This window comes from Ranitomeya imitator, chromosome 4 (assembly GCF_032444005.1).
Source record: "Ranitomeya imitator isolate aRanImi1 chromosome 4, aRanImi1.pri, whole genome shotgun sequence".
In the NCBI taxonomy this organism is placed as follows: Eukaryota; Metazoa; Chordata; class Amphibia; order Anura; family Dendrobatidae; genus Ranitomeya; species Ranitomeya imitator.
Window position 1 is genome coordinate 312354688 of NC_091285.1, and position 26555 is coordinate 312381242.

The 26555-nt window shown below is 43.3% G+C and overlaps 1 protein-coding gene across 1 annotated transcript in view; it reads left to right on the forward strand.

Moving 5' to 3' along the window:
* Window positions 1-26555, forward strand: part of MET (MET proto-oncogene, receptor tyrosine kinase) — a 200333-nt gene that overhangs the window by 134765 nt on the left and 39013 nt on the right. The window contains exons 11-14 of the mRNA XM_069764843.1: window positions 18800-19012; window positions 20333-20479; window positions 24837-24993; window positions 25076-25216. Of these exons, the coding sequence (XP_069620944.1) occupies window positions 18800-19012; window positions 20333-20479; window positions 24837-24993; window positions 25076-25216 (658 nt within the window). The remainder of the gene's footprint in view (window positions 1-18799; window positions 19013-20332; window positions 20480-24836; window positions 24994-25075; window positions 25217-26555) is intronic.

Here is a 26555-nt window from a genome sequence, read left to right on the forward strand (position 1 = left end):
AGACAACGATGCCGATTGCTGCAGCGTCGCTATTTTGTTGTTGTGTGGTCGCTGGAGAGCTGTCACACAGACAGCTCTCCAGCGACCAACTATGCGAAGTCCCCTGGTAACCAGGGTAAACATCGGGTTACTAAGCGCAGGGCCGCGCTTAGTAACCCAATGTTTACCCTGGTTACCAGTGCTAATGTAAAAAAAACGAACACTACATACTTACATTCCGGTGTCTGTCCCCCGTCGCTGTGCTTTCCTGCACTGACTGTGAGCGCCGGCTGGCCAGCGCTGACAGTGCAGGGAAGCAGAACGCCGGGGGACGCGACAGACACCGGAATGTAAGTATGAAGTGTTTTTTTTTTTTTTACATTTACACTGGTAACCAGGGTAAATATCGGGTTACTAAGCGCGGCCCTGCGCTTAGTAACCCGATGTTTACCCTGGTTACCAGTGAAGACATCGCTGAATCGGCGTCACACACGCCGATTCAGCGATGTCTGCGGGAGATCCAGCGACGAAATAAAGTTCTGGACTTTCTGCTCCGACCAACGATGTCACAGCAGGATCCAGATCGCCAGTGTCGGACTGGCCCACCGGGAGATCGGAGAATCCTCCGGTGGGCCCACCCCCCAGGGGGCCCTCCCCCTCACCAGACTCCTGCTCTGTCCTGTATTTTAGCGCATTATGATTGCATGCATGATGCACCCAGCAGTGAGTGTTATTCCATACCTGGTGCCGGCCGCCTGCACTGCTCAGTAACATGTGATGTGAGGTGAGAGCTTTCTCATCACCTGCTGCGGCTTCTACTGATGTCTTGGCGCCGCTCTTTCAGCTGCGCAGTGCTCATGAGATCAATAGAAGCGGCAGCAGCAGGTGATAGAAAGCTCTCACCTCACATCACCTGTTACTGAGCAGTGCAGGTGGCCAGCACCGGGTATAGAATAACCCGCACAGCGCCACTCACAGCACAGAGCCACAGGCTGTGAGACACTGCACACAGCGTCTAGAACGGAGTTGATTTTTTGAGGGCATGATGTCACTGGAAGGGGCGGGGCCTCCTTCAGACCAGTGACCTGATAACAGGAAGCAGCGCTGTGCTGACTGAGGCTGCTGGAGCCCTGTGACTACTAGAGGACCGAGGGGGCTGCACTATAGAACTGTGGGAGGAGAGGAATGAGGGTCTGCACAATGGACCCTCACACAGATAGAAATGAAGACCCAGGACTCAGTGTGAGTGGTCAGAGGATGAATTTATTTGATGTAACTTGAAAGGGGCTGTGTGGAGAAGGAGGGATGCTGAAGGGGCTGTGTGGAGAGGAAGGGATGATGAGGGGGCTATGTGGAGAAGGAGGGATGATGAGGGGGCTGTGTGGAGAAGGAGGGATGATGAGGGGGCTGTGTGGAGAAAGAGGTATGATGAGGGGGCTGTGTGGAGAAGGAGGGATGATGAGGGGGCTGTGTGGAGAAGGAGGGATGATGAGGGGCTGTGTGGAGAAGGAGGGATGATGAGGGGGCTGTGTGGAGAAAGAGGAATGATGAGGGGGCTGTGTGGAGAAGGAGGGATGATGAGGGGCTGTGTGGAAAAGGAGGGATGATGAGGGGGCTGTGTGGAAAAGGAGGGACGATGAGGGGGCTGTGTGTAGAAGGAGGGATGATGAGGGGGCTGTGTGGAAAAGGAGGGATGATGAGGGGGCTGTGTGGAAAAGGAGGGATGATGAGCTTTGTGGAAAAGGGGGGGTGATGAGGGGGCTGTGTGGAGAAGGAGGGATGATGAGGGGGCTGTGTGGAGAAGGAGGAATGATGAGGGGGCTGTGTGGAGAAAGAGGTATGATGAGGGGGCTGTGTGGAGAAGGAGGGATGATGAGGGGGCTGTGTGGAGAAGGAGGGATGATGAGGGGGCTGTGTGGAGAAAGAGGAATGATGAGGGGGCTGTGTGGAGAAGGAGGGATGATGAGGGGCTGTGTGGAAAAGGAGGGATGATGAGGGGTCTGTGTGGAAAAGGAGGGACGATGAGGGGGCTGTGTGTAGAAGGAGGGATGATAAGGGGGCTGTGTGGAAAAGGAGGGATGATGAGGGGGCTGTGTGGAAAAGGAGGGATGATGAGGGGGCTGTGTGGAAAAGGAGGGATGATGAGCTTTGTGGAAAAGGGGGGGTGATGAGGGGGCTGTGTGGAAAAGGGGGGATGATGAGCTTTGTGGAAAAAGAGGTGATCCGGGGCTGTGTGGAGAAGAGGGGGGAGTGAGAAAAAGCCCATTGGTGAGTTCACCGCCTCTGCATTGTGGGACTCTCTCACTGCGCTAGTGGGGATCTCACCAAGGTCACCGCAGTTCAGGGGCCTGGCTGAGAACATAGCCTCAGTGACTTGCCATAACCTCGATGAGGTTAGCCGACGCAGTGACCGGAGGTAAACTTTATACCTCCGATCACAGCTGTGGGCTCACATCATTTGACAGCGTGTGAACATCAGCTGACTGGCGGTAATGATTTTACCGCCGATCAGAAGCAGTGTTTGCTGGTCTGTCTTGCATCTGACAGAGTGGTAAACACTGGATGTATTGGCCCCCCATTCAAATGAATAGGGTCCAGGTACTGTTCTGGTACCCGAACCTGGACTCATTTTTAACTGTTCGGCCGGACCCGAACATCTAGGGGTCCGCTCATCTCTAATCCTGTGTCTAGTGTGTGACTGGTGTATGTATGGTGCGTGAGTGTGTCATGTGGCCAGCGTGTGACTGATGTGTGTGTCACATGTATGTATCCTGTGTCTAGCGTGTGACTGGTGTGTATGTGTCGTGTCTATTGTGTGTATGTGGCACATATCTAAATAATAAAATCTTTCTGTGCTTATAGAATATCATTGTTCTAGGTTTTACATAAAATTATCTGCTGCCGATAAGGGTGCTTAACTAGATGGAAACTACGGCTACTTTCACACTTCCATCTTCAAAATCTGCACAGGATCCATCAAGATGTTGAAATGACGGATCCTGTGCAGATTGTGGAAAACGTGTGCACTGGGCCCGTCTTTCTGACGGTCCCGTCGAGGCTATGTGCACCTGTTGTGTATGCGTCTTCTCAGCGGTTTTCTGCTGCGAAAACGCATGCACAACACAAACCAGGTTAAAAAAAATGAAAAAATCGCAATATTCTCACCTACCGGTGTTCCCGTGCAGCGATGCTCTTGGTAGCTAGCGTTCCTAGTAATACACTGCGAAATCTCGCAAGAAGTCGCAATGTATTACTAGGAACGCTTGCTGCCGGGAGCATTGGCGACGCTGCGCGGGAACACCGATAGGTGAGAATACTGCGATTACTGCATCAATAGTAAAAAGAGAGAGAGAGAGCGAGCGAGAGAGAATTTCCCTAACGGGAAATTCTTCCACGCATGCTCTCTTTGAAAAGATGGGACCCATCGCTGGATTCCTGCTTTTCACAGGCAGCGACGCATCCTGTGCCCATAGGCTTCCATTGTAGCCAGTGATGGGAAGCGCAGGATGCGTCGCTGACCGATTTTCCGACGTGCAGAAAAAACGTTCCTCTGAACCTTTTCTCTGCCCGCGGACCGTTTTTTTTATGCAGGATCCAGTGAAAAAGGGAAGACTCTGCAGCTAGTACCCCTTAACCCCTTAAGCATGGTGGGCCCTTAGAATGATTTTCTCTGGTGGGCCCAAACTACTCCAGTCCGACGCTGCAGATCGCTGCTGCGTGTCAAACACAACGATATCGCTATCCAGGATGCTGCAACGTCACAGATCGCTAGCGATATAGTTGTGAAGTTGGTCGCTGTGAAGGTACCTTTAGAGAGGCAAATCAGAAACCCCGCTTGACTACCCCCTACCTATACTTACAGGGATACTTATAAGGAGAGACTGATTAGTCAAGGAGAAAGGGCAGGGAGAAGCCAAAGGGACCTGCCTCTTTGACTAGTCGCTTCATCCTTTGCCAGGTTACATAAATATTTTTTCCCTGAAAGGCTGCAGCATTTCAGAGTAAAAAATACATGGCTGAAACAGAGCTTGTCTTTGCATTATGCTGCTTATGGTTTGAGCTGCATTAGTCAGCTGTCAGGTTGCCTTAACAGAGGACTTTAAATATCTGGTCCTTCAGTTCTCTATAGATACAGCTGAACAAGTAAAGCACCACTTAGCCTGCAGAATGTCTACTTTGACTTTTCTTACTGAAAACATAATAAATGTAATCAGTGGGGTAACTTGAAGCTCATGGGCCTCAGTGTAAAATTTCCAACAGGGCCCCTTACTATCATGGGGTGTGTAAAAGTATTAGTCTTCGCATATGGGCTAAAAGGACCATTTGGCCTCCTTAGGCTCAAGGGCCCAGGTGCGACTGCAACCTCTCCTCTTCCTCTCTTGCAATTGCTATAATTATGAGAAATGGGGTCCAATTCACCATTTGCTGTTTACATTTTTGTATTTTATTTGTCTTGTGATTGTCTAAGGGTACCGTCACACTATACGATTTACCTACGATCACGACCAGCGATATGACCTGGCCGTGATCGTAGGTAAATCGTAGTGTGGTCGCTGGGGAGCTGTCACACAGACAGCTCTCCAGCGACCAACGATGCCGAGGTCCCTGGGTAACCAGGGTAAACATCAGGTAACTAAGCGCAGGACCGCGCTTAGTAACCCGATGTTTACCCTGGTTACAAGCGTAAAACAAAAAAAAAACAAACAGCACATACTTACATTCTGGTGTCCGTCAGGTCCCTTGCCGTCTGCTTCCCGCACTCACTGACTGCCGGCCGTAAAGTGAAAGTGAAAGCACAGTGCGGGAAGCAGACGGCAAGGGACCTGACGGACACCAGAATGTAAGTATGTGCTGTTTGGTTTTTTTTAGTTTTACGCTTGTAACCAGGGTAAACATCGGGTTACTAAGCGTGGTCCTGCGCTTAGTTACCCGATGTTTACCCTGGTTACAAGCGAACGCATCGCTGGATCGCATCGCTAGATCGCTAGATCGGTGTCACACACACCGATCTAGCGATGACAGCGGGAGATCCAGCGATGAAAGAAAGTTCTAAACGATCTGCTACGACGTACGATTCTCAGCAGGATCCCTGATCGCTGCTGCGTGTCAGACACAGCGATATCGTAACGATATCGCTGGAACGTCACGAATCGTACCGTCGTAGCAATCGAAATGGTATAGTGTGACGGTACCCTTAGAAAGTCTTTGCACCAAATCACTCTGGGTGGGCAGAAGAGGATCTGGAAACCCAAACCCTGCCCACAATGACAAACAGAAACAATAAAATAGGTTAACACAACAAATAGGATTACATTACAACAAGGTACAATTTAAAAGTTAGGAGCAAAAAAAAAACACCAAAAACTAGACACAAAAAGGTGCAAATACGATAATGAATCAGGCCCATAGTTCTCATCCTAGAAGAAACACCAAAGAGAGCAAGCCTAATCTGTTTTTGAACATCAAAAGAAAACTAAATATTCAAGAGCCAAAATAAGAGAGAAAGCAATGAAGACTTGAGAAACGAGCACAACGTCCTATGCAGAAATGAAATGGAGGATGACAAGGGACAAATACATACCGTACATGTTTATACAAAACACCATCTATTAATTGGTTTTATTCATTTTTCATAATGTTTTTGGCTACACACATAAATATCATTCTTCATTGAACTGTGTTTGTCTTTTAAATTATTTCACATGTAATGAATATTAAAATAGATTCTTGTGATTTACTATCAACACTCGTAGAATAAGAATTAGGAAGCCTTCCTACAGCCAGCCAGTTCTTCAAACATCTGAATTATGTGAAATTGATACTGGCAATTAATAAGTGCCCACGCTCTCTACTGTCATCGTATTTCATGAGGCTGATAAAAGTATTTATTGAGACAGGAAATTATTGTGCGTTATTGGTATTAAACTTGTATTAATACTGTATATGTTAGTGGGTGATAAATATGTATGCATAAAGTGTACTGTGCAAACGTTTCAGGCAGGTGTGGAAAAGTGAGAATGCTTTCAAAATAGAAGTGATAATAGTTTTTTTTTAACAATTAAAAGTGAAAGAACAAAAGAGAAATCTAAATCAAATAAATATTGTGTGCAACCATCCTTTTTCTTCAAAACGGCATCAATTCTTCTAAATACATTTGCATGCATTTTTATAGGAACTTGGCAGAGAGATTGTTCCAAAATGCTGGGCAAACTAACCACAGATCTTCTGTGGCTGTAGGCGTGCCCCCACCATGCTTTCTCTTCATGTAATCCCAGATAGACTTGATGATGTTGCAGTCGGAGCTCTGTGGGAGCCATATCACTCCTCATTCTTCTTGGTTCTGGGATTGTGTCACAAACGGCTCCCCATATCTGACAAACTCCTCCCCCAAACCCGACCAATTACCAACCAAATAAAACAACTCACTGCCTGACGTTGGATGTAAAGGCCACAGCAGCCTCATTTATTACATAACAACAAACAGTATATATAATTGTAAATACAAATCAATGTGTATCCATAGCATAAACCATACCATAGCATAAACCACCTAGAAAAGGAGGAGCGGGGAAATTGAAAGCTTCCTTTTTTCAACAAACAGCTCCTACCACTGCCCTCAGCCACACCACACTGGCTCGAAGGCACCCGGCTGAATGTTGCCCATACAAAATGTCCTGCTGAGACCTGAGCTCTGTAGAGACCCGCCCATCCCAGTACAGGGTTCTAACCCTTCCATTAGTGAAATCCATCTCCTTCAAAATCTCCCCTCCTCTTTCTGCATACTGCTGTGCCAAGTAAAACAATCTCCACTCCCTTCTCTTTCTTATTTCCCCTAGATGAGATTCATAACAGAGTGGGCTGGATGTTGAAATTACAGGTACAAAGTTACCAGCAGAAGTCCAGCTGCAGAATAACGGACCCCTCAATATCAGGCCCACCCATCCACCAATCGCAAGCAACCCTATATCTAAACCCACCTATTCTCGTCCCCCTAACGTAACACTTTAACCACCAAAACAAGGTCTAGCATGCCTCTCCAGTCATGACATCCTCCTTTAAGCCCCGGGGGGGCATGCAGTCCGATCTCTTACTTTACTCTGAATATAGTTCTTAATGACATTGGCTGTATCTTGTGATCATTGTCTTGCTGCAGAATAAACCTTATTAAACCTAACAGGGCACACCTGTGAAGTCAACACCATTCCCGGTGACTACCTCTTGAAGCTCATCAAGAGAATGCCAAGAGTGTGCAAAGCAGTCATCAAGGCAAAAGGTGGCTACTTTGAAGAACCTAGAATATAAGACAGAATTCCAGTTGCTTCACATTTATTTGTTAAGTATATAATTCCACATGTGTTAATTCATAGTTTTGATGCCTTCAGTGTGAATGTACAATTTTCATAGTCATGAAAATACAGAAAAATCTTTAAATGAGAAGGTGTGTCCAAACTTTTGGTCTGTACTGTATATATGTATATATATATATATATATATATATATATATATATATATACCGTATATACTCGAGTATAAGCCGACCCCCCTTACTTTGCCACAAAAAACTGGGAGAACTTAATGACTCGAGTATAAGCCTAGGGTGGGAAATGCAGCAGCTACCGGTAAACTTCAAAAATAAAAATAGATACCAATAAAAGTAAAATTAATTGAGACATCAGTAGTTTAAGTGTTTTTGAATATCCATATTGAATCAGGAGCCCCATATAATGCTCCATACAGTTTATGATGGGCTCCATAAGATGCTCCATATTAAAATATGCCCCATATAATGCTGCACAAATGCTGATTATGGCCCCATAAGATGCTCCATACAGACATTTGCCCCGTGTAATGCTCCACAAATATGGATTATGGCCCCATAAGATGCTCCATACAGATATTTGCCCCCATATCATGCTGCACATGGCCACATAAGATGCCCCATACAGATATTTGCCCCCATATCATGCTGCACATGGCCACATATAATGCTGCACATGGCCCCATATAGATGCCCCATACAGATATTTGCCCCCATATCATGCTGCACATGGCCACATAAGATGCTCCATACAGATATTTGCCCTATATAATGCTGCACATGGCCACATAAGATGCCCCATACAGATATTTGCCCCCATATCATGCTGCACATGGCCACATAAGATGCTCCATACAGATATTTGCCCCCATATCATGCTGCACATGGCCACATAAGATGCCCCATGCAGATATTTGCCCCCATATAATGCTGCACATGGCCACATAAGATGCTCCATACAGATATTTGCCCCCATATCATGCTGTACATGGCCACATAAGATGCCCCATACAGATATTTGCCCCCATATAATCCTGCACATGGCCACATAAGATGCTCCATACAGATATTTGTCCCATATGCTGATGCCGCGATTAAAAAAATAAAAAAATTACATACTCACCTCTCCGGCCCCCGGCACTTGCTATAGTCACCTGCTCCCCGTTCCACTGCTGACCGCCGCTGTGTCTTCCCCATCCTCTGCACTGACATTCAGGAAGAGGGTGGCGCGCACTAATCGCATCACCGCGCCCTCTAACCTGAGCGTCACTGCGGAAGACACAGCGGCGCCAACGGTGGAACGAGGAGCAGGTGACTATCGCGCACTGCCCCCGTCATACTCACCTGTTCCTGGCGCCGTCGCTGCACGTCTGTTCCCCGGCGCCGAATTTTCTTCCTGTAGTGAGCGGTCACCGTTACCTCTCATTACAGTAATGAATATGCGGCTCCACCCCTATGGGAGGTGGAGCCGCACATTCATTACTATAATGAGCGATACCATGTGACAGCTCACTACAGGAAGAAGCTGCAGCGCAAGGGAAGCAGGCAGGGACCTGCAGGGACCGCGCCAGGAGCAGGTGAGTATAATTAGACAGCCTCCGCTCCCCCTCCCCTGCCGACCCCTGGGCATGACTCGAGTATAAGCCGAGAGGGGGACTTTCAGGCCAAAAAAGTGGGCTGAAAATCTCGGCTTATACTCGAGTATATACGGTATATATATATATATATATTTATTTATTTAATATGATGTGTGCTCTTCTCTTTTAGCACATATAGTATGAACTATTAAATGTGGCAACTTTGCCAGACTGGAGAAAATCTCCGGAGTTAGAGACGGTCTGCTGGTGCCAAAACATATCACAATGAAAATGTAGTATTTCACAGAATTTTTACATTTTAAGGGCAATGGCTACCTTTTGCTCCCTCTATGACATCTATATGTTCTAATAGCTATAAGTACTAGAGATCAAAAAGATTTGCAGGTCTGTGATTGTGCCCCTCATCCTACCTGCTGGTATTTCCAGATCCTCTTTTGTCTTGTAATTTGCGCAGCATCATCGTTGCGGCGTCATGCAAGCTTGGCTTCGCGCAAGGCCTAAAAATCAGAAGAGGTACTGGAGATGCAAATCTTTTTGCTAAATTCTAAGAAATTCTAATTCTTACTCTAAGTTCTTTTTTTTTAACAGATTGGATTTCTGTCTGCACTGAAAAAACTTCAGTCAGTGAAAGGACAAGTTATAAATAGATGAAAGAGTACACATTAGAATAATCTACCATTTACCACTCACATCAAAACGTTTGATGTTAATACAGACTCCTTCACTTGGCTATAGGTCTCAAAAAGTCAAATTATTTCAAAGAAGTACATTTCCTATGCAGTAGTTCCTTTATGGACTTGTGGTGACGGGTGTAGAGTTTATTTGTATGACTAAGTCATCCTTTGAAACCTTGTACGATGAAATGCTACCTTGTTGATGGCAGCTCCTTGCGGCTTTTTATTGGCAGTTTACAATGTGTCAACCACAGTTTTACATTATGTTGTACTGTACGTCTGATTCATTTTAGAAACACAAGGGGAAAGTGAACCGATTTCATGTTAACCCTATATAACCGTATAGCTGCTCATGATTACGGTAAAACAAAAACGATATATTGTATAATATTTTGGAATTTTAGTTCTACATGTCCAATGGAGAATAGTTCTACCGAAAACATCAGAAAGCAAAACTGTTTTTTTTTTTACTTTTAGAGTGCAAAGGCAAATTGGGCTTATTGCACGTAGGGATTCCCCAGCATGAAAAAAATTGTTAGCAATATGTCCAAAAATGTTATTGGGGTTGCCCAGTCTAAAATTAATAGTTTGCAGTTACTCGGTTATGAATCTCCCCAAGTTCACACACTTTGCACCTCAAGGATTTGCTGGTTTCTGAGCCAGGAATGGCGGTGCTGTATGCGTTATGCATACTCCAGGGCAGAAGCCGTCTAGTGGGAGTGGCCTCACTCCATATACTTGTGTGTGTATATATATATATATATATATATATATATATACACAATGCCTACAAGTAGTATTCAACCCCCTGCAGATTTAGCAGGTTTAATAAGATGCAAATAAGTTAGAGCCTTCAAACTTCAAACAAGAGCAGGATTTATTAACAGATGCATAAATCTTACAAACCAAAAAGTTTTGTTGCTCAGTTAAATTTTTATAAATTTTAAACATAAAAGTGTGGGTCAATTACTATTCAACCCCTAGGTTTAATATTTTGTGGAATAACCTTTGTTTGCAATTACAGCTAATAATCGTCTTTTATAAGACCTGATCAGGCCGGCACAGGTCTCTGGAGTTATCTTGGCCCACTCCTCCATGCAGATCGTCTCCAAGTTATCTAGGTTCTTTGGGTGTCTCATGTAGACTTTAATCTTGAGCTCCTTCCACAAGTTTTCAATTGGGTTAAGGTCAGGAGACTGACTAGGCCACTGCAACACCTTGATTTTTTGCCTCTTGAACCAGGCCTTGGTTTTCTTGGCTGTGTGCTTTGGGTCGTTGTCTTGTTGGAAGATGAAATGACGACCCATCTTAAGATCCTTGATGGAGGAGCGGAGGTTCTTGGCCAAAATCTCCAGGTAGGCCATGCTATTCATCTTCCCATGGATGCGGACCAGATGGCCAGGCCCCTTGGCTGAGAAACAGCCCCACAGCATGATGCTGCCACCACCATGCTTGACTGTAGGGATGGTATTCTTGGGGTCGTATGCAGTGCCATCCAGTCTACAAACGTCACGTGTGTGGTTGGCACCAAAGATCTCGATCTTGGTCTCATCAGACCAGAGAACCTTGAACCAGTCAGTCTCAGAGTCCTCCAAGTGATCATGAGCAAACTGTAGACGAGCCTTGACATGACGCTTTGAAAGTAAAGGTACCTTACGGGCTCGTCTGGAACGGAGACCATTGCGGTGGAGTACGTTACTTATGGTATTGACTGAAACCAATGTCCCCACTGCCATGAGATCTTCCCGGAGCTCCTTCCTTGTTGTCCTTGGGTTAGCCTTGACTCTTCGGACAAGCCTGGCCTCGGCACGGGAGGAAACTTTCAAAGGCTGTCCAGGCCGTGGAAGGCTAACAGTAGTTCCATAAGCCTTCCACTTCCGGATGATGCTCCCAACAGTGGAGACAGGTAGGCCCAAATCCTTGGAAAGGGTTTTGTACCCCTTGCCAGCCTTGTGACCCTCCACGATCTTGTCTCTGATGGCCTTGGAATGCTCCTTTGTCTTTCCCATGTTGACCATGTATGAGTGCTGTTCACAAGTTTGGGGAGGGTCTTAAATAGTCAGAAAAGGCTGGAAAAAGAGATAATTAATCCAAACATGTGAAGCTCATTGTTCTTTGTGCCTGAACTACTTCTTAATACTTTAGGGGAACCAAACAGAATTCTGGTGGGTTGAGGGGTTGAATAATAAATGACCCTCTGAAAAGACTTTTCACAATTTTTTAAAAAAATAAACAAAGAAATAACATTCTTTTTTGCTGCAGTGCATTTCACACTTCCAGGCTGATCTACAGTCCAAATGTCACAATGCCAAGTTAATTCCAAATATGTAAACCTGCTAAATCTGCAGGGGGTTAAATACTACTTGTAGGCACTGTATATATATATTTATATATATATATATATATATATATATATATATATATATATATATATATATATATATATATAGTTAGGGCCAGAAATATTTGGACAGTGACACAATTTTCGCGAGTTGGGCTCTGCATGCCACCACATTGGATTTGAAATGAAACCTCTACAACAGAATTCAAGTGCAGATTGTAACGTTTAATTTGAAGGGTTGAACAAAAATATCTGATAGAAAATGTAGGAATTGTACACATTTCTTTACAAACACTCCACATTTTAGGAGGTCAAAAGTAATTGGACAAATAAACATAACCCAAACAAAATATTTTTATTTTTAATATTTTGTTGCAAATCCTTTGGAGGCAATCACTGCCTTAAGTCTGGAACCCATGGACATCACCAAACGCTGGGTTTCCTCCTTCTTAATGCTTTGCCAGGCCTTTACAGCCGCAGCCTTCAGGTCTTGCTTGTTTGTGGGTCTTTCCGTCTTAAGTCTGGATTTGAGCAAGTGAAATGCATGCTCAATTGGGTTTAGATCTGGAGATTGACTTGGCCATTGCAGAATTTTCCACTTTTTGGCACTCATGAACTCCTGGGTAGCTTTGGATGTATGCTTGGGGTCATTGTCCATCTGTACTATGAAGCGCCGTCCAATCAACTTTGCAGCATTTGGCTGAATCTGGGCTGAAAGTATATCCCGGTACACTTCAGAATTCATCCGGCTACTCTTGTCTGCTCTTATGTCATCAATAAACACAAGTGACCCAGTGCCATTGAAAGCCATGCATGCCCATGCCATCAAGTTGCCTCCACCATGTTTTACAGAGGATGTGGTGTGCCTTGGATCATGTGCCGTTCCCTTTCTTCTCCAAACTTTTTTCTTCCCATCATTCTGGTACAGGTTGATCTTTGTCTCATCTGTCCATAGAATACTTTTCCAGAACTGAGCTGGCTTCTTGAGGTGTTTTTCTGCAAATTTAACTCTGGCCTGTCTATTTTTGGTATTGCTGAATGGTTTGCATCTAGATGTGAACCCTTTGTATTTACTGTCATGGAGTCTTCTCTTTACTGTTGACTTAGAGACAGATACACCTACTTCACTGAGAGTGTTCTGGACTTCAGTTGATGTTGTGAACGGGTTCTTCTTCACCAAATTAAGTATGCGGCGATCATCCACCACTGTTGTCATCCGTGGACGCCCAGGCCTTTTTGAGTTCCCAAGCTCACCAGTCAATTCCTTTTTTCTCAGAATGTACCCAACTGTTGATTTTGCTACTCCAAGCATGTCTGCTATCTCTCTGATGGATTTTTTCTTTTTTTTCAGCCTCAGGATGTTCTGCTTCACCTCAATTGAGAGTTCCTTTGACCGCATGTTGTCTGCTCACAGCAACAGCTTCCAAATGCAAAACCATACACCTGGAATCCACCCCTGACCTTTTAACTACTTCATTGATTACAGGTTAATGAGGGAGACGCCTTCAGAGTTAATTGCAGCCCTTAGAGTCCATTGTCCAATTACTTTTGGTCCCTTGAAAAAGAGGACGCTATGCATTACAGAGCTATGATTCCTAAACCCTTTCTCCGATTTGGATGTGGAAACTATCATATTGCAGCTGGGAGTGTGCACTTTCAGCCCATATTATATATATAATTGTATTTCTGAACATGTTTTTGTAAACAGCTAAAATAACAAAACTTGTGTCACTGTCCAAATATTTCTGGCCCTAACTGTATATATATATATATATATATATATATATATATATACAGTGGGGCAAAAAAGTATTTAGTCAGTCAGCAATAGTGCAAGTTCCACCACTTAAAAAGATGAGAGGCGTCTGTAATTTACATCATAGGTAGACCTCAACTATGGGAGACAAACTGAGAAAAAAAAATTCAGAAAATCACATTGTCTGTTTTTTAACAATTTATTTGCATATTATGGTGGAAAATAAGTATTTGGTCAGAAACAAACAATCAAGATTTCTGGCTCTCACAGACCTGTAACTTCTTCTTTAAGAGTCTCCTCTTTCCTCCACTCATTACCTGTAATAATGGCACCTGTTTAAACTTGTTATCAGTATAAAAAGACACCTGTGCACACCCTCAAACAGTCTGACTCCAAACTCCACTATGGTGAAGACCAAAGAGCTGTCAAAGGACACCAGAAACAAAATTGTAGCCCTGCACCAGGCTGGGAAGACTGAATCTGCAATAGCCAACCAGCTTGGAGTGAAGAAATCAACAGTGGGAGCAATAATTAGAAAATGGAAGACATACAAGACCACTGATAATCTCCCTCGATCTGGGGCTCCACGCAAAATCCCACCCCGTGGGGTCAGAATGATCACAAGAACGGTGAGCAAAAATCCCAGAACCACGCGGGGGGACCTAGTGAATGAACTGCAGAGAGCTGGGACCAATGTAACAAGGCCTACCATAAGTAACACACTACGCCACCATGGACTCAGATCCTGCAGTGCCAGACGTGTCCCACTGCTTAAGCCAGTACATGTCCGGGCCCATCTGAAGTTTGCTAGAGAGCATTTGGATGATCCAGAGGAGTTTTGGGAGAATGTCCTATGGTCTGATGAAACCAAACTGGAACTGTTTGGTAGAAACACAACTTGTCGTGTTTGGAGGAAAAAGAATACTGAGTTGCATCCATCAAACACCATACCTACTGTAAAGCATGGTGGTGGAAACATCATGCTTTGGGGCTGTTTCTCTGCAAAGGGGCCAGGACGACTGATCCGGGTACATGAAAGAATGAATGGGGCCATGTATCGTGAGATTTTGAGTGCAAACCTCCTTCCATCAGCAAGGGCATTGAAGATGAAACGTGGCTGGGTCTTTCAACATGACAATGATCCAAAGCACACCGCCAGGGCAACGAAGGAGTGGCTTTGTAAGAAGCATTTCAAGGTACTGGAGTGGCCTAGCCAGTCTCCAGATCTCAACCCTATAGAAAACCTTTGGAGGGAGTTGAAAGTCTGTGTTGCCAAGCGAAAAGCCAAGAACATCACTGCTCTAGAGGAGATCTGCATGGAGGAATGGGCCAACATACCAACAACAGTGTGTGGCAACCTTGTGAAGACTTACAGAAAACGTTTGACCTCTGTCATTGCCAACAAAGGATATATTACAAAGTATTGAGATGAAATTTTGTTTCTGACCAAATACTTATTTTCCACCATAATATGCAAATAAATTGTTAAAAAAAAACAGACAATGTGATTTTCTGGATTTTTTTTTCTCAGTTTGTCTCCCATAGTTGAGGTCTACCTATGATGTAAATTACAGACGCCTCTCATCTTTTTAAGTGGTGGAACTTGCACTATTGCTGACTGACTAAATACTTTTTTGCCCCACTGTATATACTAGCTGAAGAGCCCGGCGTTGCCTGGGCATAGTAAATATCTGTGGTTAGTTATAGCACCTCACTTCTCTTATTTTCCCATCACGCCTCTCATTTTCCCCCTCACATCTTTCATTTTCCCCCTCCCATCTCTCATTATCTCCCTCACACCTCTCATTTTCCCCCTCACTCTTATTTTCCCCCTCACTCTTATTTTCCCCCTCACTCCTCTTATTCCCCCCTAACACTTGTCATTTCGACCTCACATCTGTCATTTTCCGATCACTCCACTATTTTCCCTCACTCCTCTCATTTTGCACTCACACCTTTTCATTTTCCCCTCAGTATATGCATGTTTGTCATCTCCCTTATATATAGTATACACCCGTATGTCATCTCCTGTATATAGTGTATACCCGTATGTCATCTCCCCTGTATCTACTATATAATTGTCTAAGGGTCACTTCCGTCTGTCTGTCTGTCACGGATATTCATTGGTCGTGGCCTCTGTCTGTCATGGAAATCCAAGTCGCTGATTGGTCGTGGCAAAGCGCCCACGACCATTGCCACGACCAATCAGCGATGGCCATAGTCTGGCAGGGAAATGGCCGCTGCTTTACTGCCCTGCAGTCAACGCTGACCGCTCACACAGGGTTAATGCCAGCTTAACGGACCACGGTGTCACGCACTCCGTTATGCAGCTATTAACCCTATGTGACCAACTTTTTACTATTGATGCTGCTTATGCAGCATCAATAGTAAAAAGATCTAATGTGCCAAATAATAATAATTAAAAAAAGGTTATTCTCACCCTCCGACGTAGCGCGCTGTTCTCGGCAGTGCAAGCGGCAGGTTCCGGTGCTAATGATGCTATGCGAGAAGGACCTGCCATGATGTCACGGTCATGTGACCGCGACGTCATCACAGGTCCTGCACTCATACCAACTCTGGGACCGGAAGCTGCCGCGTGCACCGCACACAGGCGCCTAGACTTCAAGGGGCCTTCAGAAGGTGAGTATATGTTTATTTTTTATTTTAAGTCTTTTTTAACCACGCATATAGTGCCCACATTGCTATATACTACGTGGGCTGTGTTACATACTGCGTGGGCTTTGTTATGCTGTGCAATACACTATGTGACTGTGTTATATACTATGTGGCTGTGCAATATACTACGTGCCTGTGCAGTATACTACGTGGCTCTACAATATACTACGTGGCTATGTTATATACTACGTGGCTCTGCTATATACTACGTGGCTGACCAATATACTACATACCTGTGCAATACACTACGTGGCTATGTTATATACTACATGGCTGTGTTATATACTACGTAGCTCTGTTATATACTACGTAGCTATGTTATATACTACGTCGGTTTTGTTATATACTACGTCACTGTGCAATATAGTACGTAGCCTGTGCTATATACTACCTACATATTCTAGAATACCCGATACGTTAGAATCGGGCCACCATCTTGTATAGTATATACCTGTATGTCATCTACCCTGTATATAGTATATACCTGTATGTCATCTCCCCTGTAAATAGTATATACCTGCTGTATGTCATCTCCTCCTGTATATTGTACGTACCTATGTGTCATCTCCTGTATATAGTATATACCTGTATGTCATCTCTTCTGTATATAGTATATACCTGTATGTCATCTCCCCTGTATATAGTGTATACCTGCTGTATGCCATCTCCTCTTTTATATAGTATATACCTGTATGTCATCTCTCCTGTATATAGTATATACCTGTGTGTCATCTCCCCTGTATATAGTATGTACCTGTATGTCATCTCCTCCTGTATGAGACGTCGTTCACACGTTATTTGGTCAGTATTTTTACCTCAGTATTTGTAAGCTAAATTGGCAGCCTGATAAATCCCCAGGCAACAAGAAGCCCTCCCACCTGGCAGTATATATTAGCTCACACATGTGACTGACAGCTGCCGTATTTCCTGTATGGTACATTTGTTGCTCTTGTAGTTTGTCTGCTTATTAATCAGATTTTTATTTTTGAAGGATAATACCAGACTTGTGTGTGTTTTAGGGTGAGTTTCATGTGTCAAGTTGTGTGTGTTGAGTTGCTTGTGGCGACATGCATGTAGCGACTTTTGTGAGAGGAGTTTTGCGTGGTGACATGCGTGTAGCAACTTTTTGTGTGTCGAGTTGTATGTGACAGGTTAGTGTAGCAAGTTGTGTGCAGCAAGTTTTGCGCATGATGAGTTTTGCGCATGGCGAGTTTTATGTGTGGTGCGTTTTGAGTATGTGCAAGTTTTGTGTGAGGCAACTTTTGCATGTGTTGCAACTTTTGTGCATGTGGCAATTTTTCCGCGTGTGCAAGTTTTGCGTGTGGCGAGTTTTCCATGAGGTGAGTTTTGCACGTGTGGCTAGTTTAGCGTGAGCCTAGTTTTGCATGTTGGGAGTTTTGCATGTGGCGAGTTTTGAGCGGTGACTTTTGTGTTTCGGCTTTTAGGTGGCGAGGTTGGTGTATGTGGTGAAATGTGTGCTGAGGGTGGTATATGTGCTCAAGCACGTGGTGTGTGGTGAGTATCTCATGTCGGGGCCCCACCTTAGCAACTGTACGGTATATACTCTTTGGCGCCATCACTCTCATTCTTTAAGTCCCCCTTGTTCACATCTGACAGCTGTCAATTTGCCTCCAACACTTTTCACTTTTTCCCCATTATGTAGAGAGGAACAAAATTGTTTGGTGAATTGGAAAACGCGGGGTTAAAATTTTGCCTCACAACATAGCCTATGACGCTATCGGGGTCCAGACGTGTGACTGTGCAAAATTTTGTGGCTGCAGTTGCAACGGTGCAGATGCCAATCCTGGACATACACAGACACACATTCAGCTTTATATATTAGATATATGTGTGCATCTACTGGGAATAAACCCCAAAATATATAAAAAGTGACATTTTCTACTGCTTTGACAGACACAAGATGAGGAGCCCACTGGGTGGCAATTAATTGTTTTGCTCTGTGTGTGGCTGAGTGATTAGTTATGCATTAACTGTATGATTTCAGACCCAGCAAGGGGGTTTCCTGAGAATAGGCTGCCGAAGTAAACTTTGAGGCTAATAAAGTAATCACACCTAGTTCTAAAAGCTTCTCATCTGGTGGGAAGTGTCTTTCTAGGTCCTTACAAAGGTAACCAATGAACATTATTGTGATTTATGGTGTCTTTGTGGCCAGGGAAGACGTCAGCAATAGTATGAGATGCCGTCCTACAATGGGTGATCACTAGGAGCACCATTGTACAATGCCTTACATGTTTTTCATGGAAATTACTGCTAACAAGAACCCCTTGCTCATGTGTCCAGACCGCCTGCACTATTGTGCGGCTTGTACAAGGCAGGGCCTCCTGTGTAAGAGGAAAGTACATGTGTAGCAATTACATTCATTAGTGTTTGCCTAAATTACTTATTTGCAGATTTTACAATCCTTATTTGCAATTATTTTTCCTGTATTTTTTCCAGACATGTGTCCATAGATCCTCATCTGAGATGATCTGCTCATCCACTCCATCCCTGAAAGGACTAAATCTGAGGCCACCAATTGTAACCCAAGCTTTTTTCATTTTTGATGGAGCCATATCTGCTTCATTTGAATTTATTTTTGTAAATAATCCAGTATTTAAAGCATTTGATAAACCTTTGCTGATTTCAATAGGTAACATCCTAGAAATCAAGGTAAACTCTCCAGTTATGTATTTTTTATGTTATTGTATGCAATGCATTATCATGTTTCTGTATTAGCTTTCATACAAATGCAATGATACGGTACTTCCAGAATATTCCTCGCACATAAATATTCACATCCCGCCACAAAGGTCAGTGCAGAGATCACGTGGTGGTACGTGGCATTCTTGGTGAAGTAAGAAAATTCATTATAACTGCAGCATTATTAAGTGGCCGAGGTTAGCGAGAGAAAGTTGTAACATGTATCGCTTGGGCCGAGTGCTACATCTTTAATAAGGCTCCACACCTTAAATATTCCATTTTTAATGATATGATATTTGGCAAATACCACACTCAATGGGACTGTGTCATCAGAAATGATCTATTATTTACAACAGGGTTTTGTGTTAAATGCAATTTTGACAGTATGACAATTTTTTTCCTTATCACAAATTTTATTAAAAATTCCAATTTTATACTTTTTTATAATCTAACTTCATTTTGTTTCATAAAATTCGCATGTATATTAGCAGCAATGAATCCTATCTTTTGTATTAAAGTGCATGTGCAATGGTCATTGTAAAGGGAGGGGGATCAGGGTCATCTGTGATATCGCCTATTGTGATTGGTGGCTCCTGTATTATCAGCTGGGTATAGAGGTGTTACTTGTCATCCTAAGCCTGCCTCTGATTAGAAGCCTGCTGAAAGCTCCTCCTGAAAGGTCAGGAATTATTATTCCGATTCATCAAGATCTGCAATTTTCTCGCCCATTATGACGAGGGGGCGTAGTGGAGACAGACACTTCTGATTTTTTGAAGACATGCACACACCTTCATGAATCTGGAGCATCTCCGTGCTTTACCCAAGAAATCTTAATCCAGTTAGGTACTGGAGTGAGATTTCTGGTGTACGGAACACCACACCAACCGAACTGTGTTGTCACACCTACGCTGTGCCCTCATCCCACCCCAGCTCTGTACATTTCGGCTTAGCTGGGAAAAACTGTTGTGAAAATATCAAAAGTTGAGTTTTGACAACTTTTCAAAGCTTTTACACCTCTTTATTTTACTTAAAATCTTTGATGGGCCTGACAGGGCCTGTGAGTCAAAAATATACCACATGACGAGAATGAAAATTGAATATTACTAATATTGTTTTTTAATAAAGATCAAGAAAATAAAACATTGCCAAGTAGAAAATAGGTAATTTTCTTATCATACATTTACTTTAATATTATTAAATTACCATATTACATGGATGCTTTATTAACCCCATAGTTGGTCATTGTGTGTAGGTTTCATTTCTAATTCTTGCTGATCATTTTGGTTTCAGGGAGACAATATTGATTCTGATGCTGTAAGAGGAGAAGTGCTGAAAGTTGGTAACAAGAGCTGTGAAATTATTCAATCTAAATCAGATTTTGTGTCCTGTGCTGTTTCCAATGACTTGATGAAAAGCAACAGTGAGCTGAAAATAGAGGTATGACCCGTTCATTTTGGTCTGTGGAGTTCTGTATAACGAAACTTAGGTTGTCGTCATATATTGGTTTATATATTATTGCTGAAGGTCAACGTGTTCTCTCCTCATAATCAAATTGCGCTGCCTTGTTTGTTCATCAGCCGTTTGGCTACTGTTGATTGAAATTTCCAAATGTTTCTATGCAAATCATGAATAATTAAGCTGCATGCCTGCTGGGAATGATAAACTTTTATCATTTGTAGTTGTGGAAAGCTGCGTTGTAATTATCTGAAGAAGATGCACAAGGCAGGTGCACTTCAGGCTGTTAGGACCCCCCACAGGGCATTCAGACCGATTCAACATGTAGTGAACATATATAACCTGTCACAACGGTTTTCATTAGGGAAATGACATGTAATTGTTGTTTAACAACGTGCTCTAAATAGGATTACCCAGGTTAATCAAGAGCATTGGATGTGGTAGCAGATGTGGATTTGGTGTAGTAGATGAGGTTTTATAAACTTCTGGTAAAATTGTAATATATATGAACGCATGGATAGGAAAAGTTATGTGAGAATTCAAGGGCTTTTCTGATAAAAGTAAGCCTAAGAAGTAATGGTAAACTGACTGAAAGTTGTAATGTAATTGATGCAAATAGGATTAGTTATAATTACGGCTCAGAAACAGAAAAAAACTAATACCTCTAAAAAATATCTTTTATTTATCAAGTCTAAAAAAGGGGATAGAAAAAAACCCCTGACTGAGCAGAAAACTAGTCTGAACTGCTGCATACCAAAAACAACTAACATAGCAAATAGAGAAATGGTTGCACTCAGTTGTACTAAAGCAAGAAATGTGTGATACATGAAATGTGAATAGCATAATGGCTTGTGAAAACTATGAAAAAACACATGAGATGCTTAGCACAAAATTTGGCCAAAAAATGTGAGCGCTTCCACCAACATCAAGGTAATCTCATGGATTGGATGGGTCCCTGACCTGACTGCATAGTGTGAACATAGTGTCAACACTTGCCTCTGGCTAATGTCTTGGTCAAGCCTGTATTTATAAGAAGGTCGGAACCAAATGTGTTTGGATGTAATTAAAATCACAGCATAGTGAAGGGCGGAGTGTCCAAGTCAGAAAAAGTTAAGCAGTTAGATCAGGGACCCAGCCGATCCATGAGATTACCTTGACGTTGGTGGATGGGCTCACATTTGTTGGACACATTTTCTGCTAAGCATGTCATGTGTTTTATCATAGATTTCACAAGCCATTATGCTATTCACATTTCATGTTTCACACATTTACCTGCTTTAGTACAATTGAGTGCAACCATTTCTCTATTTGCTATAAAATTAACCCTAAGAATATCCAAATATAAAAATTAAACAAAAAATTGGAAAACCAGTGGTGTTCATAATGATGTCATCTTATGTGACCATGGTGGCCAATCATTGGCATCAACAGTTGCCTCCATAAATAATATCTGGCCCTTCAAAACCTTTTTTTAGCAAAGAGAAACTAATTATATAATAATAATCTTTATATAGCGCCAACATATTCCGCAGCGCTTTACAATTTAACAGTTTCAAACACAACAGTCATAAGTAACAACGTTAGCAATACAATAATTAAAGCAGAATAAGACGACCCTGCTCATGAGAGCTTACAATCTACAATGAGGTGGGGCAGATACAAAGTACAGGTGTGTATTTACAATTATGTATTTACAATGATGGTCCAGCCATCTTCAGGGGGTGGGGGATAGATGGAAGTAGTGAATGGGTTACACACACACAAGCATAAAATGACTTGATTAGGGAACATGATAGGCCGCTCTGAACACATTTGTTTTGAGGGAGCACCTAAATCTATGCAAATTGTGGATGGTCCTAATATCTTGGGGTAGAGCATTCCAGAGGATTGGCGCAGCACATGAGAAGTCTTGGAGTCGGGAGTGGGAGGTACGGATTAGTGCAGAGGTTAGTCGAAAGTCGTTTGCAGAGCGCAGTGGTCGATTAGGCCAATAGACAGAAATGAGGGAGGAGATGTAAGGGGTGCTGCATTGTCGAGAGCTTTTTGGGTGAGAACAAGTACTTTGATTTGGATTCTATAATGAATGGGCAGCCAGTGTAACAACGGGCGAAGAGCGGACACGTCTGAATACAGATTAGCTAGATGGACAACCCTGGCTGCTGCATTAAGGATGGACTGGAGAGGGGAAAGTCGAGTAACGGGGAGGCCAATTAATAGAGCATTTCAGTACTCCAGGCGGGAGTGGATCAAGGTGACAGTGAGGCTTTTTGTTGTTTCCATGGAGAAAAGGGCAAATTCTAGAGATGTTCTTTAGGTGTAAGCGGCAAGAGCGGGCTAGAGATTGTATATGGGATGTGGAGGAGAGATTGGAGTCAAACATAACACCCAGACAGAGCGTCTGCTTCTGGGGTGTTATTATGCTGCCACCCACGGAGAGGGAAATATCAGATTTAGGGAGGTTAGTAGATGGTGGGAGCAGAAGAAGTTCAGTTTTGGAGAGGATGAGTTTCAGATAGAGAGCCGACATGATGTTGGAGACTGCAGACAGACAGTCACTGGTGTTCTGTAGTACAGGGGGTTAAGGCCAGGGGATGATGTATATAGTTGTGTGTCATCAGCGTAAAAATGGTAATGAAAGCCAAATCTGCTGATGGTCTGTCCAATTGGGGCCGTGTAGAGAGAGAAGAGAAGGGGCCAAGGACTGAGCCTTGAGGTACCCCGACAGCTAGAAGAAGAGGAGATGAAGTGGAGCCAGCAAACAAAACACTGAAGGAGCGGTCAGAAAGGTAGGAAGAGAACAAGGAGAGAGCAGTGTCCTTAATGCCTAGTGACTGGAGAGTAGGAGACGGTGGTCAACAGAAAGTTCAAAAAGAATGAGCAGAGAGTGATCAACATTACATTTTGCTGTCAGAAGGTCATTGGTCACTTTGATGAGCGCAGTTTCTGTCGAATGTAGGGGGCAGAAGCTGGACTGTGAAGGGTCTAGGAAGGAGTGAGTGGAGAAGTAACGGGTAAGGTGGGAGTAGACTAGGCGCTCCAAGAGTTTAGAGATGAAGGGGAGATTGGAGACTGGTCTGTAGTTATTTGTGCAGGATGGGTTAAGAGCGGGTTTCTTTAATAATGGAGTAATGATATCGTGTTTGAAGCAGGATGGAAAAATGCCTGAGGAGAGGGAGAGATTAAAGATTGTAGTTTGGTGAGTTATGACGACTGGAGAGAGATTGGAGGAGATGAGAGGGAATAGGGTCAGTAGTGCATGTAGTTGGACGAGAAGAAGAGAGGAGCCTGGAGACTTCTTCTTCTGTGATGGGATCAAATGTGGAGAGTGAGCCAGAGGAAATGAAGGGAGGGATAGGAGTCACTGAACTTGGAGGTTGGGAGTGGATTTCCTGAAGGATGTTATCTATTTTCTCTATAAAGTGGGAGGCCAGGACATCAGCACAAATGTCTGTGATAGGGGCTGGTGCTTTTGGCTTGAGGAGGGAGTGAAAGCTGTCAAAAAGTTTCCTGGGGTTGTTGAACAGTGAGGAGATCAGGGTGGTGTATTAGGTCTGTTTGGCGAGGTGAAGAGCAGAGTTATAGTTTTTTAGCATAAATTTGAAGTGGATGAAGTCTTCTGGTGTGCGAGTTTTCCTCCATAAGTGTATAGCACTCCTAGAGCATCATTGGAGAAATCAAGTTTGCGATGTGAGCCAGGGCTGTTTCACTCTTTGTATGGAGGTCCTGAAGGTGAGGGGCGCTACTTGGTCCATGGTGCTTCTGAGAGTGTCATTGCAGTGGTGTACAGCCAGATCAGGACAGGAAAAAGAGGAGATTGGGGACAGTGATGAGTGTAGGGAGTCTGAAAGTGTATGAGGGTTAATGGCTTGTAGATTTCATAATGTATAGTAGGTATGAGTGTGTTGGGGTGGGCGAGGATTTGTGAGCATGAAGGAGAGTGTTGTGGTCAGAGAGGGGAAGCGGTGAGTTATTTAGGTAGGAGATTGAACAGAGCTGGACAAAGACCAGGTCAAGGGTGTTACCGTCCTTGTGTGTCTCAGAGGTTGAGAGCTGTGAGAGGCCGAGAGAAGTGGTTAGTGATAGAAGCTGGGACGCAGATGTGGAAGTTGAGCTATTAATGGGGATGATGAAGTCTCCCAGGATAAGGGTTGGGAGTTCTGAGGACATAAAGTGCGACAGCTAGGCTGAGAAATAGTCTAGGAAGTGGGTGGGTGAGCCTGGGGGCCAATATATGACCACTACTCTGAGGGAGAGAGGATAAAACTTCAAACATGTATGTCTAAAAGATTTATTTTTTGCTGTAAGATTTTTTACTTTTTACATGCTGTCGTTATTTTAGCTCCTACAGGAAACGTCCTCCATTGTGATTGGTAAAGTGCGAGTCCAACCAAACCACAATTACATAGGAATTATTTCTGGGGTCGTGTCCTGTCTTGTGCTGCTTTTTATAGTTCTGATGGTTTACATATGTGTAAGGAAGAGAAAGCAGCTGAAAGGTAAAACACTTTGTCATTCAATCAGTTTGGACCACCATCATTATGAGACAACTTGCCCCATTTTAGCAATATTTCTTTACAGATATAGGCAGCGAGCGGGTCCTCTTTGATGGAAGGGTACATACACCTCATTTGGATAGACTTGTGAGTGCAAGGAGTGTAAGTCCTACAACTGAAATGGTATCCAGTGAATCTGTGGACTATCGGTCTACGTTTCCTGAAGGTAGGAGTGATTTATTATTATCACAGCTCATACAGTATGGGTAAACATTAGTCTGAAAAGATTTGTCCTATATAATGTTTGTGTTTCCTCTTCTGATTTTTGGTAATGATATTATAATTCCCTAATATGTCTGTAATATGTCTGGGACCACAAACCTTAAGTGGATGGACAGACAAGAGAATGGAAATCGTCACATCACAAAAAATCTGATGTCTGTGGTGTTAGATCATATGTAGATCTGTGTTACAGCGGTCAGATTATTTTGTTGCACAGTAACCACCCACAATATTTATGTATGGTGCTTGGATCCAATCTAATTTTCTCACATACTGTGCAAATAGCATAGCGTAAAACCAAAGTAATAAGCTGAACACATGTTGGTATACGTGCAATGTATACGTGCACCGGAGCTACCGCCTCACCAACACCGGAGCTCCTGCAACCCTCAACCTACTGTCTCCTTCCCCATAATCCTGTAGAATGTAAGCCCGCAAGGGCAGGGTCCTCGCCCCTCTGTATCAGTCCGTCATTGTTAGTTTGTTTACTGTATGTGATATTTGTAACTTGTATGTAACCCCTTCTCATGTACAGCACCATGGAATCAATGGTGCTATATAAATAAATAATAATAATAATAATAATGTGTAGGTGCACATTCACACTGTAGCGATTTACAAACATAACCTAAGATAAAAATAAATAAGAAAATGCCCTGCAGCAAGTAAATAGTAATAGTACATATAAATAACTTATATGATACTATTTTCATCAATAATGCATAAAACCCATCCCACCGCAACAAGGTGTACTCAATCATGATGGTCCTATCTCTAGCATTAAATCTCTTAATGTGCCAGCAGGCCTCAATAGATGGAGGCAGAGCAGGACTCAGGCTGGACTGTTCAGACACCTTCCTGTGGAAAGCTACAGTATATAGACTATGCGCAGCCCAAAAAGGAGGAGCCATGACTCTGTATGTACAAAGTACAAAAAACTAATTAAATAGTATTAGTACATGTGCATAACATATGATACTTAAATGTCACAATTTTGATCAAAATAGTGTAAAAGCCATTCCATAACAACATGGTGAACCCAATCAGGATGGTACTACATCTAGTATTAAAGAGCATAGAGTACATACTGTAGACCCTTGCTTTGACTTTTCTAAATGCCACATACAGTATAATAATAAACTGTAAAATGTCTCCTACCCATTACATTGTTGGCTACATACAGGGCACAGATTGTACTCTGATGCCATCCATGTGCTGTCAGTGATTGCCATTGACCCACAGACTTCTATGGGTAAATTTGTTTCATGACGCCAATCAAAAGC